Here is a 14,696-nt window from a genome sequence, read left to right as displayed (position 1 = left end):
ATTAAAATGTATGCCTCTGCCTTCCTTCACCCTCTTCAGCACCCCTCAAACTGATTCTAATTGCACTGCACTGCCACACTCCTGGAAAGGACTCTGCCCCTTGGTAGGGAGCACAACAGTGAGAAGGGCCCCCCAAACCAAAAAGCTGCAGCGGCACATGCCATGTTTCTCACAGCCTTGATAACTGAAAAGTAAACTATGGTTCCTCTATTGAATACACATGCTGATCAGAAAGGTCTAAATTACAGAAGACAGTGCTCTCTGCAGAAGACATTTTCATCCCCTCCTTCTAAAATTACTTCTCCCGCACTCTTAAAAATGAAATCATATTCAGAATTCATCTTAATAAATAGCTGCTTTTATGTGCACTACGAAAGGCTTGCTCTACACAGTATCTTATATGCTGATATCAAAACAAACCTCATTAATTTCCCATCTGCACCTTAATGCAACATGAAGTCAAAAACTGATTCCTTACAGACTCGAAAATGTCAGGAGGAGCAGAAAGAGGGAAAAGCCGGTTAAGGAGGGTGCAGACAACTAGCTGCAGAAAGTTATCTCCAGTTATCAAAGCATTCACTTGAGAAACTGGACCACACAATGGACTTCAGCTGAAGATCCTCATCTTACCCTTCCTCCCAGTACTACAACATGATACTCACTGCTGAATTTTTAAAAAATGTGTCCTCCTTTCTCCGTTTTAAAAACTACTGCGGTCAATAGGATGACTAGAGGAAATTCTGACAAGGGGTGGGAAGCTGTACCTGCCGCACTTCCCTTTTGCTCATGGGTGTTAACAGTAAAGGACTTTTGCCTTCTTTAGGTCTCTCTCTCTCTCTCAAAACCATTTCTAACATGGGGTTGGAGTCACTAGGAAGAGCTAGATTCAAATCCAAGAAGCCTACTCAGTGACCTTGGGCTAGTCACTCTCTCCCAGCATAATCTACTTCACGTGATTGTAGTGATGACAAAATTGAGAGAGAACAGAAGTCACATAGATTGCCTTGAACTCCTTGGAAGAACTGGGGAGAGAAAATTGTGAGAAATAAATAAATGGAGCAGAGCCACAACCAAGGTCCTATTACAGCATCATTAACCTGCTTCCTTTACAGATCCTCTCACTCATACAAACAAGAACTACAGATTCCCTGTATCTCTTCTACTTGTTTGATGGCTGCTTGCACAAGAGGGCATCAGAGTTTTAGAAAACAGGCTCTAGGGCTTCCTATTTGCCCTGCATATCCACAAATTCACACCACCGTGTGATTCTTCACACATTTGGACTGCCCTAACACAGATACACAAGCCGCATTGATTTCAGCAGAGGACACTGTTCTGTGGTGTGGCCCTTGCCTGTAGCATAGATGGCTTTTAAGAAAGGACAATAATATTAAAATATTTTTTGAAAAATAAATAACTGGCAAAAGAAATACACAAAAGAAACATTAAATAACAGATATTAGCGATGATAGTGAAAATGGAACCTCCATATTCAGAGGTGGTATACATCTGAACAGCAGTTGCTGGGGACAAGCAACAAGACAACTTAGTGTGTTCACACCCTGCCTATCAGCTTCTTGCTGAATGTTGGGGGGAAAAAAAACATGATCTAAGGACCTTGGCAACTCAGCCAGGCAATTCTTTTGCTCCTAGTCGTGACAAAATGAGGGAGCTCTGTGCCTGCACAAGAGTTTCCAACTGCACTTAACAAGGGTGCAAAACCTCCAAGCGAAATAGGCAGTTCTCCATCCCTCGTGGAGGAAGGCTATGGTAAATGCATCAATCCCTGCTCAATGGACTGGAGCTCCATCCATAGTCACATAGGAGCCATGGCTTTCTAGGTGATCAGGCGTGGAACATCACAATGCATATGAAGAGATCTCTTCCATTAAAAAAAAAAAAGCATGCATGAATCTCACTTTTAAACTCTAATTAGCATCTACCAGCACAAGTTCTCCCATCAGCCAGAAGGTCTGAGACTAGGAAAGAGTTTTAGGAGCGCACAAAGAAGTGGAGTGGAAACAACATACCCTGGGGCTGTTTAGCTTGTCCAATAGAGCCAAAACAGGAGACTCTTGTGTTTATACAAAAGGAGGGGGTCTTCCCCCCCCCCCCCAGTACTGCAGAGGATTATGGGACTGGCCGCTTCAGCTGTGCGTGTGTATGAACAAAACAGCCACGGGGCAAATCGCTTGCACAGGCTGCTATGAAGCCTCCCAAGTTTTGGCTCGGAGGAACAGAAGGGGAGAAAAAGAAGTCGACTTGCAGCTTGCTGTTGCCCCCAGGACAACAGCTACTCGGTGGTGCAAGCGGCAGCAGGCAGCTGTGGAGCAGGAGGGATAATGACTGAGTGCAAAAGAGGGAAAAGAGATCTTGAGAGAACAACAACAAAAGTTTCTGCAGGGCCCTGCAGGCTCACGGTCATTCCTGGAAAGTTTCTTAATTACAGAGAGGAGGTTAATTTTATGTGTATTGGTGCAGCGAGTTGTAAAGGGCTGAATACCTGTAATGTAATATATACATTACCAAAGCTAACAGAGGTAAAAAACAGCAGCATCACCACCTCCCAGTCACAACCTTTACAACAACCCTGTAACAGAGTTTCAATGCTCTTGCTTATGCAGCTGGGTAGTTCAAGGCCTGTGAATTTCCCTTTGCTGTGAACAAGAAAATGAAGAACAGTCCCCCTTCATGCAGGGCGTTTTCTACTCCTCCTCGAGACAACAATGCTGTGAGCCCCCACTGCTGAAATCTGCCATGACTGCACTGGAGATCTATTAACCAAATCCCACACCAGATCTTAATTAGACAGGTGGAAGTTCCCTTTGGAGGCTACATTGTGAATCATTCTAAAAGAGAACTTGTGAACCTTCATAGTGTAGGTTTAGGCAGACACCGCCTGTGAGACCGGCAAGAAGATCTCTCTGCAAAGGGGATGGCATCTTGCCATGCAAACCTGCTCACACCCAATATCACCTTGGCCACCGTCCCTTTTACCTTCTACACTAGCCCTTATTTATTCCATAGAATTAATGCGGAAATATTTCCCTTGGAACAGGGGTCCCTAACACGGTGCCAGTGGGCACCATGGTGCCCACCAACATCTATTTTGGCACCCACCAAGAGTTTTTGAGAAATTAGGTGGGGCTTTTGCCCAGCAAGGCTTCTGGTTGGCTATAGGAGATTTGATTGGCTGTGCAGATTTTTTAAAATGTTGCTTTGGCAGCAGCTACCACCACAGCACAAGAACCTTCACTGTGTGATTGAAGGTAAGCTGCGACAACCATTTTGTGGCTGGCTTTGCCTCCTGTGGCAGCACCCATCACACCGTGTGAGAACTCCAAGGATGCCCACAGGCTCAAAAAGTCTGGAGGGCCCTGCTTCAGAACTAAAGAAGAGCCAGCTGGGTCAGACCAAAGATCTAGCTGGCCCAGCATATGATGCCCCAAGGAAGATGACGAACATTTGGAATGGACTGGATCTCAGCAGCAAAGATCCTGCTTTGCACATATGTAGCTCCAGGAATTAGGTTCAGCAGGTCCAGTTAGCAGTAGTTATGAAGCAACAGGGCTGGGAAAGACTTTCCTCTATCTGAACTGCCTTGAAGCTGCTGCTAGTCAGTGCTACCATGTCACATCAATACTATCTTCTGAGGGCTCAACTGCATGCAATACCTTTCTTTTGTGTTTACTTTAAACAACTGCTATTGTTTTGCAAATACAGTCTTGGGGATTGGTTAATCAAAGATGAGAATGGTGTGTGTTTGTGTGTGTGTGTGTGTGTGTGTGTGTGTAGGAACTATAGCCCTATCCACCACCATCATTTTTCTCATACTAAAAGCCCCCCACCAAGCTGCTTTTATCTCCACGGGGGGGGGGGGGGATAAGGGCACCTGTAAGTTTTCCTTGGCAAGTACACACACAGTTTGGGTGGCTATGCATTGAGGAAAATGGCAGGGGAGGAAAGGGTTAACATTTCCCCCTCTCCCCCTAGCCATTCTCCTCTTTGATAAAGCAGCCCCAGAGGCCACATTTGCAGAGGCCACATTTGCACAAGAAAAACAAAAGTCCTAACAAACAAACGAATACACATATAATGTGATCTGGGAAGTTCCTGATTCAGAATCTTACCTCTAGTTGGTATTAGGGAAACCACTCTCTCTCAGACTAACCCCCTCCGTAGGAACTGCCTTTACAGCACTGTTGTAAAAACAAGATAATGTGCAAGAACTCTGAGCTGAAAGGACTACATAACAGCCAAATATTATTATGACGAGGCTAAATGGGCCATTGGTTTGATTCAGCTAAGGCAGCTGCAGCATATGATCCCTACAGCCATTTATGTAAAGGAGCCAGACTGCAATTTAATGTGTTAACTAGCAAGAACTGTACAATTTTAAAAGCGGTTCATCATCAACTCCAGGTTACGGAGTTACACAAATAGCTACAACAGAAATAAAAGGAGTCACACTGGAACCAGGTGCCCTTTTGAAGTCACAGTGCTCCTCAAAGGGATCCTCTGAAGCAAGCACACGTGTGGGAATGAGGGAACGGATGCAGACTCCAGAGAAACCTTGAAAAAGGCAACTCAGAAGATCCTATGACCAAAGTTTCACCATTTTCTCCACTGGGGGGGGGGGGCGGGGGAAACTGAGCAAGAAAACTGAGAGCAGTAAAGAGAAGTCTATCAACAATAATGTTCTGTTCCCAAGCAAGTTTCATTTGTAAGTGTGCTGAAAGTGAACACTGAAAATCAGCCTCCATTTAAAATCACACCCTTCCTCCGCCAGGGAGACACGAAATCAAAGTTCCAGTTTTCTGATGCTGCGAGTTTTGCTTTGTCTTTTCTGAGCACCGCTAGTGCAGCAAAAGCGGTTCACATTAAAGACAACTGTGATGTCTTTAAAGCTCGGAGTCGTTAAGCTGTATGTTTGGGCATGAGTAGAAATCTAAAACTCTCCCCACAGCTAAAGTTGTCTCTTCTGAGGCAGTGAACACAGATTCTGCTGCAGTATTTTAAGGCTGTGACACTTCTAATGTACCGAGTGCCTCAGTCGTTTTGTCTACTAGAGTTTTTATTGCTAAGGCACAAACAGCTGTCATTGAACTGTTACCGAAGGGCTGCGTTCCAATTGGCTAAGGGTGGGAGACTTCATAGGGGCTTCAACCAATCGAAGGAAAATTGACCCATAAAAAATACATTTCAATGTATTGACTCAACATTAAGATTTAATGAGCTTATGGCAGGCGAGACGGACCAGCCCATCTAACAATCTGATTGACAGGTAAGGGATTTCACATCATGGAATGGTGAAGAGACTGTTGCGAGCCTGATCTTCCCTGTGGCGGCATCCCAAGATGTGTTGTTAGAATATTGTCGAAGGCTTTCACGGTCAGAGTTCATTGGTTCTTGTAGGTTATCCGGGCTGTGTGACCTTGGTCTTGGTATTTTCTTTCCTGACGTTTCGCCAGCAGCTGTGGCAGGCATCTTCAGAGGAGTAACACTGAAGGACAGTGTCTCTCAGTGTCAAGTGTGTAGGAAGAGTATTACTCTTGGGCATGTTTGGGCATGTGTGTAGGAAGAGTATTACTCTTCCTACACACTTGACACTGAGAGACACTGTCCTTCAGTGTTACTCCTCTGAAGATGCCTGCCACAGCTGCTGGCGAAACGTCAGGAAAGAAAATACCAAGACCACGGTCACACAGCCCGGATAACCTACAAGAACCAATGCGCTGTTAGAATTTATGCAACCTGTACCTGTAGGATTCGGAACAATACTCAGTGGTGGCAGTGCAGCTTTGGAACTAACTACCAATATTGATGTAATGCAGGGAGAGAAAGGGAAAGGGCTAAGGCTCCATGGTAGAGCACTTGCTTTGCATGCAGGAGGAGCCAGGTTCAGTTCCTGGTGTCTCCAGTTTTAACTAAATCTCATGTACCAGGCGCAGGGGAAGACGGTTCCATACCTGAAGCCTGAGACACTGGCTGTTATAGCAGACAATACTGAGCTAGCTGGACTGATGGTCTGACGCTGCATCAGAACCGTTAATAAGACTCCACATTATTCTCTTAGGCATTTGGAACTGAGCTGCAGTTAACTGATCTGCTTTCAGTCTTTCAGTGCTACAACTTCCCATCTTATTCAACAAAACCATGATTCTTTAAGATACACTGCTGTCCAGAATTCTGATGTATGTTTATCATCATGGGCTCCTTCAAGTCCACAGAGATGAGACAGAAAGAATCAGAAATGGTTACAGCTATGTACTCTCTGATGGTCAGGGAAGCTGAAGACAGATTTCACAGGGGATGTCTAAGCACAAATCAGGGCACAGGATTCATGCAACACACCAAGGATGGCAGCCATTCTAAATTAGCATTACCACTGGTATTGGTGGTTCTTGCACAATTGCCAGATGTAGCTTCAACTGCTAAGTCCTACTTCTTGCTCCATCCTACGCTAGTAAAGGCACAGGGCCATTGCTCAAAGGTACAACATGTGGTTTGTATGAAGGATGCCCTGGGTTCATTCCCTGCCACCTTCAGTGAGCAGACCTCAAGAAGAAAGGATGGGAAAATTCCTCCAAGGCCCTGGACAACAGTGCAGGCAGCACTGGCTGGCTTAACAGTGCCCTGAGCTTCATATACGGCAGCTCTGTACTTTCACTTGAAGCTTTACTCTTTATTGTCCAATATACTGCCAAGGGTCCTTCAAAGTTAACTGACAACTCCGGGGGGCGGGGGGGGGGGGCCCCGGTAAGTGGTGATGGGAGATAAAGACTAACTGAAAACCAGTGTGGTTAGCCTAGGCTACCTCACAGGGTTGTTGTGAGTATAAAAGGGAGAGGAGAATAATATACGCCACTTTGGGTCCCCATTAGGGGAGAAAGGCAGGGTATAAATGAATTAAATGAATGGAGTATTGGACCAGGATCTGGGCGACCCTGGTTCAAATATGCACTCTGCTACGGAAGCTTGTGCCAGTGATTCATACTCAGCCTAAGCTACTTTACACAGGTGTTTTAGAGTAACATGGAGGAGGTGAGAACAATGTAAGCCACTTTGGTTCCTCCGTTAGGGAGAAAGGTGGGTTATAAATGACTTAAATGATAAATAAAGACTCCTCCCTAACAGTACTCAGCTGTGCCAGATTCCGGATGCTGTCGGGAAGACAGACAGAGAGAGAAGCCCTCTTTCTCAAGCAACCTGGGGAAGCCCCAGCCTACCTGTGATACTGTGATGCTGCATTTCTTTGCCAGCTCTTCTTTGGCTTCTTCACTGGGGTAGGGATTGCTGAGGTGAGAGTAAAAATACTCATTCAAGATTTCTGTGGCTTGTTTACTGAAGTTACGCCTTTTCCGCCTGAAAAGTGAAGAAAACAAAAGAAATAAAAAGAAATCCCAGCTGTGAGAGGTGATCACTGGAAGCTAACCAGGAGTCACATGCAAGGCAAGTGTCTCCCTAGCTTCTTCTGACAAAGGATTAAAGCTAAACTTTAACAGAAAGGAAATTTAAACATCAGCCTTTTGGAAAGGGGCAATTCAGATCAAAACCACAGCATGGGTTCTTATTTTAAAACCCTTCTTGCTGTTTCTTCCAGTCCCCCCTTATCAGTCTCTGAATTTTTACAGTCACCACAATGGGAGACATTATCAGAGATCTCCCAGTGTCACATCGTACCTGATGCTGAATCTGACTACAGCGAGGATATTTCACCCCTTGCTTAAACATTCTGCCACATTAAGGCAAAAGGAAGAGGGTAAGAAAGAAGCAGTAGTTTGACAGGCATTGCTTGCCTGGAAAAAAAATGCAGACCTACCACTCCCTACTCAGAGAAACAGGACCCAAATCCCCGTGTCAGTCAAGTTCCAAAAAACTTAGAAGAGATGTTTGCCAACCAGAATTTCGAATGGGAGTACATTTGTAATTCTGTGTCCTAGATATTTATAAGATACAAGTGCCGTGAAAAAAAAATTCTGTGAAGTATTACTTCAATGACCTCCTTGTATTAGGCTTTGGGTTGCTGATGCATTGTCCTGGTCCGAACTGCAAGCTCTTTGAAAATAAATATTTCTGCCCACTAGGTGAAACTCTTCATGAACATGATGAAGTGAGTTCTGACTCACAAAAGCTTGTGCAGGGGCAAATCTGGTTAGTCTTTAAGGTGCCACTTCATTGCTGTGTTATTTTGCTGCTACAGACTAATATGGTATTTAGACAACAGTAAAAGGTTTACAAATACATAGGATGAGTTACTGGTATTTGCTGGCCAGATAAACAGGCAGGTATAGGCTATTCTTTGCACATATGGTAGAATAGTCCATATGCCCAGATTTATGGGAAGAATATTGTAAAAACAAAGTTATGGAAGCTATTGGTTATCAAATTCCATCACAAGCTAGTGTTATTTTAAGGTATTTGAAGAAGAAAACACAGATGGATAACTGTTATCAATCATAAAGCTGATGAATGTAATACTAGCCATGCTGATTCATCCAGTCCAGCAACCTGCCTCCAAAGCAGCCTGACAGATGCCATGGGGAATCCTATAAGCAGGGCCTGCAATCAACAGCTCTCACTTGCTGATGGCTGTCCAGCTTCTAACAATACAAGGAATCCTGCCTCTGAAAACGGTCCTATTTGGCTATCATGGCTAATGAACAATGACAGGCCTTAAAGATTCAGACTAGGGTGTAATGTTAAATGTGCTGATGCACTGCTAAAGATTGTCAGAGTTTTTGCCTGGTTATATACTCATAATGATTATGTTCAATTTTTTAACCTGTCTCTATAACCTGTTTTGCCTTCCCTCTCCACTCAGTTTATTTATCTTTTTTACAAGAGTGTTCCTCAGAAAATTCACTCTAAGTGCTTCTGCTCCAGACTCAATTCCCCCTCCAGGCTCCCTGCCTATGCCAGTGGACGACTGCTCCATAGGAAAATTCCATCTGGCATGCTGCAACCTATCATGGCATGCCTGTCCCCCAGCAATCAGCTGCTCCCCTCTGGAGTCAGGTTTATCTCATTACTCCGCTTCCACTTATTTTGCCTTCAGTTCATGCTCTTTGCAAAGAACTACTTTCCATTCTAAAGGAGTTCACTTTCTTTCCAACTTTGGGTTCCATCATAAGTAATTTGTTTATTAGCAACACCAGTGTGCCTTTATTTAATACATAGAAGATAGTCTCCAAACCTTATACTGCATATCTGACAAAGAACCTTGTAACCATCCAGTGCTAAAGATCTGTGGCACAATTTTGAAGCCATCCCTTGGCTTCAGTGAAGCCACACACCACTTGGCAACCACACCTCTCAGTTTTACTGTACTGGAAATCTCATATCCCTTGAAAGCTCACATTACATCCAGTTCTCAAGTACAGCCAAAGCGATTCTCACTTATGTGGGACGATCCAGTTTTGGCTCCTCACATACACAGTGGTGGAGCCTCATGAAGGCAGAAGACTGTGTGAATATTTCAAGAGGAGGCACAGCTGGTTTTTAAACACTCCCACCCACTTCAATACAACTGTTATCTGTTTCTATCCCAGTACAAGCTCTCCCTGCCCCCAAAATTCTATGGCTTTTCCACGAAGGTCATTTTGAACCAAGGGAAAAAAAACATATAGAGAGGGCACCTGTTAGCCAGTGCCTGTGTCCTCACCAACATACTTCCCTCTTTCCAGATGTCAGCATTTTTTTTGCAAAGATGAACATATATGCACATAAACATATAAGCCACTTAAAAGTGTGATAAGCATACCAAAAACATGTGTGATGAGCCAAAACTGAAGGCTTAACCACCATATCGGGTATGGGTACACATGTGGATAAAGAAAGCTGAGCAATTGGGGACCAACTGCAGCTGACGGACCCACAGTTAAAATGTCTGCCTTCGCCTGAAGTCAGCATGGGACATTGCTGTAGTACCAATCTATCAGTTAGTCAGTGACACAAGATCATGCCATGTTTGCAACTAAAGAGCCAGCATGGTGTAGCGGTTAGGAGAGGTAGACTCTAATCTGGTGGACCAGGTTTGATTCCCCACTCCTACACATGAAGCCAGCTGGGTGACCTTGAGCTAGTCACAGCTTTCTCAGAACTCTCTCAGCCCCACCTACCTCACAAGGTGTCTGTTGTGGGGAGAGGAAGGGAAGGAGATTGTCAACTGGTTTGATTCTCCTTAAAAGGTAAAGAAGTCGGCATATAGAAACCAACTCTTCTTCTTTCATCACCACTGACCCCTTCTTTGGGGAAATGGTTCCATTATTGGGCACAGCAAAGATTCCCTTTAAAGGCCCTCTGCTGAGCCACCCTGAGAGATCACAAATAAGAGATCCTCTCAGACAAATGCTTCTCAGGGGACATGCAGCTCATCCAAAAGGTTGGTTTCATTTGCAAGCCTCCATGACTTTCCAGTCCACTGCTACTGGAGTGTTTCCCCTTCAATTCAAAACATCTTAGCAGCGCAACTTAAAAGGATACTGAGTGGCTAACACCCACTAACAACTGCCACATCAACATAAAGTAGCTATTGTACTATTAGGTGAGAATTTTCACTACTTGGTGCATTTACCTGGTTACCTTGCTAGTGTTCCATTCCCCTTCTCTTCCCATTTACTTTAACTGGAGTCTAAGAGATCTCAGTGACCCTTCTGTGAAATCCTCAAACACAGAGAGATGGTTGCAACACTGCAGAACATACCCTTTTACTACAGAATACACTGATTAGAAAGTGGCAAAAACTTTTAAAAGAAAGATGGACAGACAGACAGAAAGACTTTTGTACCCTTTGTAGGTTACTGGGTAAGAAGATCAACACTCTCCAGGCCCATCCTTGCCCCACATTTTCCAAACCTTCTCCCTTGCCTGCTTTGATCCCCAAACCAAGGGGACTCTATTGCTATTGTATTCTGCAAAGGCAAACACCAAGTTACAGTAAATACTGAAGAAAGTAGCTCCAGGTGAGCCACCGGACAGCTTCCAATCACCTACCTGGCGTCAAGGAACCGTGATCTTAAGATCATGACTGCTTCACAAGTGCTTTGTTTGAGCTGCATCTGGATGGAGCTGAACTTCCGATGGATGATGCCCACCATCCTCTCAATCTCCTTTGGAGAAATGGGACGCGTCCGGCTTTGCTCTCGGAGAAGGTTCATCACGTGCGTGGTAAATTCGTTACATGCCTAGGAAGGAAAGGGCCAGTTAGAGGGCAGCTTTGGCAAAGTCATACAAGAGCCTTTGACTCCCCCCCCCCACACACACACACAAATTAACCGAACTTCCAGGTGCCCAGGTTGAGGACAGGTTCTGTGAAGCCAAGGTCTGGAGGCTAGCGAGGCAGCAATTCTGCTGAAGCTACGCAAGTGTGGGTCTAGTCAGGGCTTCAATGGCGGATTGTGTGGGCACCCTTTGCATACCTGATGGATGATGGAACGAAGAGGCAATGTAAGTGCAATTTAATTAAGATGAAATAGTCTGAGCAGATTTCCAAGTCACACAAAAGGGACCAAAGGAATCAGGTTTTTTTTTGGGGGGGGGTTCATCATTGAGGCTGGCTGGTGACATTTCAACTGAGAGATTTTCATCAGTAATATCTAAAAAGGTGCAGGGTTTGGGTGTGCTGGTTATCTTACTAGAGGGAAAAAATGGAGGGCAGGTGACTGAGTGGTGCTCAGCCTGAATGTGAGGCTCTGAGAAAATGGTATAGAACTTGAATATGCACTGATATCTGGAGACAGGCTGGGATATAATTTGAGTATGTCTCTGATGTATGTAAAAAGAATCAATTGCACAGCACACTCCCTTCCCCACCATATACCCCCTGCAAGCTTGTTTTCCATTTTTAGCCTTTTTTTAAAAATCCCACTTAGTTAAGAGTTCTATGCATCACCAAAGCTCTCATACCATATTGTGAGCTAAGTAAGGTATTTTACCGCTGTGCAGAAACTCCTTGGGTGACCCTGGGCCAGTCACACACACTCAACTGTACCTATCTCACAGAGTTGCTGTAAGGACAAAATGGGAAGAAAGATCCATGCACACTGCTCTGAGCTCCTTGAGAAAAGGGCAGGATAAACATGTATAGTTAGACAGACAGGATATCTTGAAGAACGGGCACCTGTCCTCAGAAGAATGAGTCTTTTTTCCCCATTGCCACAACCTCCTGTTCCTCTATTCTTCTGCCCTTTCTACCCATGACATCACATCCCAATAGAAATCTGCTTCAAACGATATAATTTTCATACGTTTGAAACCTGTAAGTCACAACCTTCCTCTCACTGCCTCTCTCCTGCCCAGCTCTTTTCAGCCTTTCCAAGCTACTAGAGCATTTGGTATCTTAAACTGCTTCGCTGCTGTACTTCTATTGTTTTTGGATCAAATCGGACTTGCACAGATTGCATGCTGGGAGGGAAAAAAATCAAACTATCCATCCACAAGAGTCTGTCTGGTGTATCTCTGAATGATCCACTGCTTTGGCTTTTCCTCATCAGCCTCTGTTGGAGGTTGGTAATTTGGCTGTGGTCTCTGTATCAGGAATGAGTGGATCACTCAGCCCTGACACAACAGATTATTCTGCTGCTTCACCCTTGAAGGAGGCTTTCCATTCATTGCCTTTCATGAGTCACTACTCTGGTCATTCATTCCTCCAGTTAGGAGTCATGCTCAGAGCAGTTATTTATACAGAATTGCAGAGGGTGGCCTCTTCTGGGAATAGATAACTCTCCCCCCTTACGTTTTAAAAGCAAGCTTTTCAGGTGCAAGAAGAAAGGGCACCTCCAGTTTTAATGCAGGGAAGAAGTACCCTGTGGCTATCAAAGGTTTTGGGGGGAAAACACTGGGCTGTACTAACAGTCACCCTCTTAGCTCCCTCTATTACCCCATAGTGCAGTATTATACCCTTCTGAGCTCATCGAATTCAACTTAGAAGGGTTTAACTCGGCTCATGAGTGCACTGTCACTGCAGTCTCTGTCTGGCCTGTTAGCCTGCAGACAGGTAAAGAGGTGAAAAGTGAAAGGTTTACACAGCTCGGGGGGGGGGAATCCTCCTCCTTCCCTCCAACGTTTGCTGTGAATGTCTCTAGCAACTTATTAACTGAAGCCAGCTATGAATGCAAACGCTGATTAGCAATTTGGCAACAGACCAGCACATCCGCAGGATTCATAGAGCTTCCTTTTAAACCAGTAGTTCATACATGATTAATTAGAACATCTCATTTATGTAGTGTGCACTTTAGCTCATTACTCTAAGTAAAATTTGTTAAGTATTTACATTTAGATAATTAAAATCTGGGTACACCCTTAAGAAAGATGCTACACTCCTGGCAAAGCGATTCCTCTCTGCCTTGACATGCCCCAAAGCAAAAACTACAGGCTAAGTCCCCCGCCACCCCACAGTTTCTCACCCCAAAGGGGCATAGTGCATGTATGTGTATACAGCTTGAGAACACATCTCTACTATACACAAACAGGAAGATAGACTCTTAAGCTCTCTGCAGCTGTCTCACTAGAATTGTGGCTGTGGTAAAGCACATGCAGAAGGTCCCTGGTTCAATGCCTGACATTTCCTTTTAAAGATACCTGAAAAGCACTGAGCTTGACAAACCAATGGGAAAACTCTGAATAAGGTGGCTTCATATAAGTACAGCCTACAACTCCCTGGCGGAAGATCACCTGTTCAAAGATCACTTGTGGCAGAAGGTCATCAAGCATCTTCATTTAAGGGATCCATAGCAAGTGCTGGGGAAAACCTTTTATCTGCCTACCCCTGGAGATTCACGAACATATGAATCTACTCTGTACAGAGTCAGACCATTGGTTCAGTCAGGGTAGACAATATCGAATGAGGGGAACCAATGCTCTGACTTGGTATGACCAGCTTTATCTTAATAGGTAAGGGCAAGGACACTTGCTCTGCATGCAAGTAGGTCTCAGATTAAATCCCTGGCAATGAGAAATTAATATGCATAATATTATTTAGTGGAATACAATGGCCAGTGGTTCCCAAACTTTTCAGGCCACCGCCATCTTGGTTCCACAAACTCAACCCCAGCGCCCCCTACCCTATCCTATAAAAAGCATTATTCAAAATAGGGGTTTGCATGATGAACTAAAGAAGATAATAACAATAAAATTTCAAAACAGTAACAATTAATTACACATCTATTCAAAATCAAATTAAAACTTTTTAGTTGAGACGTATTCAACAAATATGATGAACTTGATCCAGTGGTACCAGCTCTTCAAAGTCTGGGGGGGGGGATTCTGATTGTTTCCACCAAATTTGCCAGCATGGTGCCATAGCTTGATCTATTGTAAATTAGTGAACAACACAGCTGAAGGGGCCCACCTCTAGCACTCCCCTGCTGCCCCCTTGCCTCTTAGTGCCCCCCTAGGTAATCCCCCCCAGGGTAGTACTGCCCACTTTGGGAACCACTGCATTAGGCAAACATGGGGGAAAGGCAGTAAACACAGCATTGAAGCCACCCACACATGGAAACAGGCTTGTGTGGTTTCCCCATTGCTGGTGCTGCTGCCAATACAGTGCAGCAGCAACGGGGCTTCCAGCTGGTAGGTTTCCCTGCAGCTTCCCTGTCCCAGTCCCCCAGCAGAAGCCATCCCCCACTCTCCGGGCCACTGGCACTTTTCATTTAAAAAAACACTCACATCTATTTCACATAATTTAATAATATATC

The 14,696-nt window shown here is 44.6% G+C and overlaps 1 protein-coding gene across 2 annotated transcripts in view; it reads right to left on the bottom strand.

Moving 5' to 3' along the window:
* PBX3 (PBX homeobox 3) overlaps positions 1–14,696 on the bottom strand; it is a 208,012-nt gene that overhangs the window by 23,103 nt on the left and 170,213 nt on the right. For both annotated transcript variants that reach the window (XM_056860946.1, XM_056860947.1), the window contains exons 4-5: positions 10,996–11,186; positions 7,230–7,365 (exon numbers count right to left, since the gene is read on the bottom strand). In XM_056860946.1, coding sequence (XP_056716924.1) covers positions 7,230–7,365; positions 10,996–11,186 — 327 coding nt within the window. The remainder of the gene's footprint in view (positions 1–7,229; positions 7,366–10,995; positions 11,187–14,696) is intronic.

The sequence above is a fragment of the Euleptes europaea genome, chromosome 14 (assembly GCF_029931775.1).
Source record: "Euleptes europaea isolate rEulEur1 chromosome 14, rEulEur1.hap1, whole genome shotgun sequence".
NCBI classification, from domain to species: Eukaryota; Metazoa; Chordata; class Lepidosauria; order Squamata; family Sphaerodactylidae; genus Euleptes; species Euleptes europaea.
The sequence above is the reverse complement of the archived record's forward strand: the minus strand, read 5'-3'. Positions and strand labels throughout refer to the sequence as shown.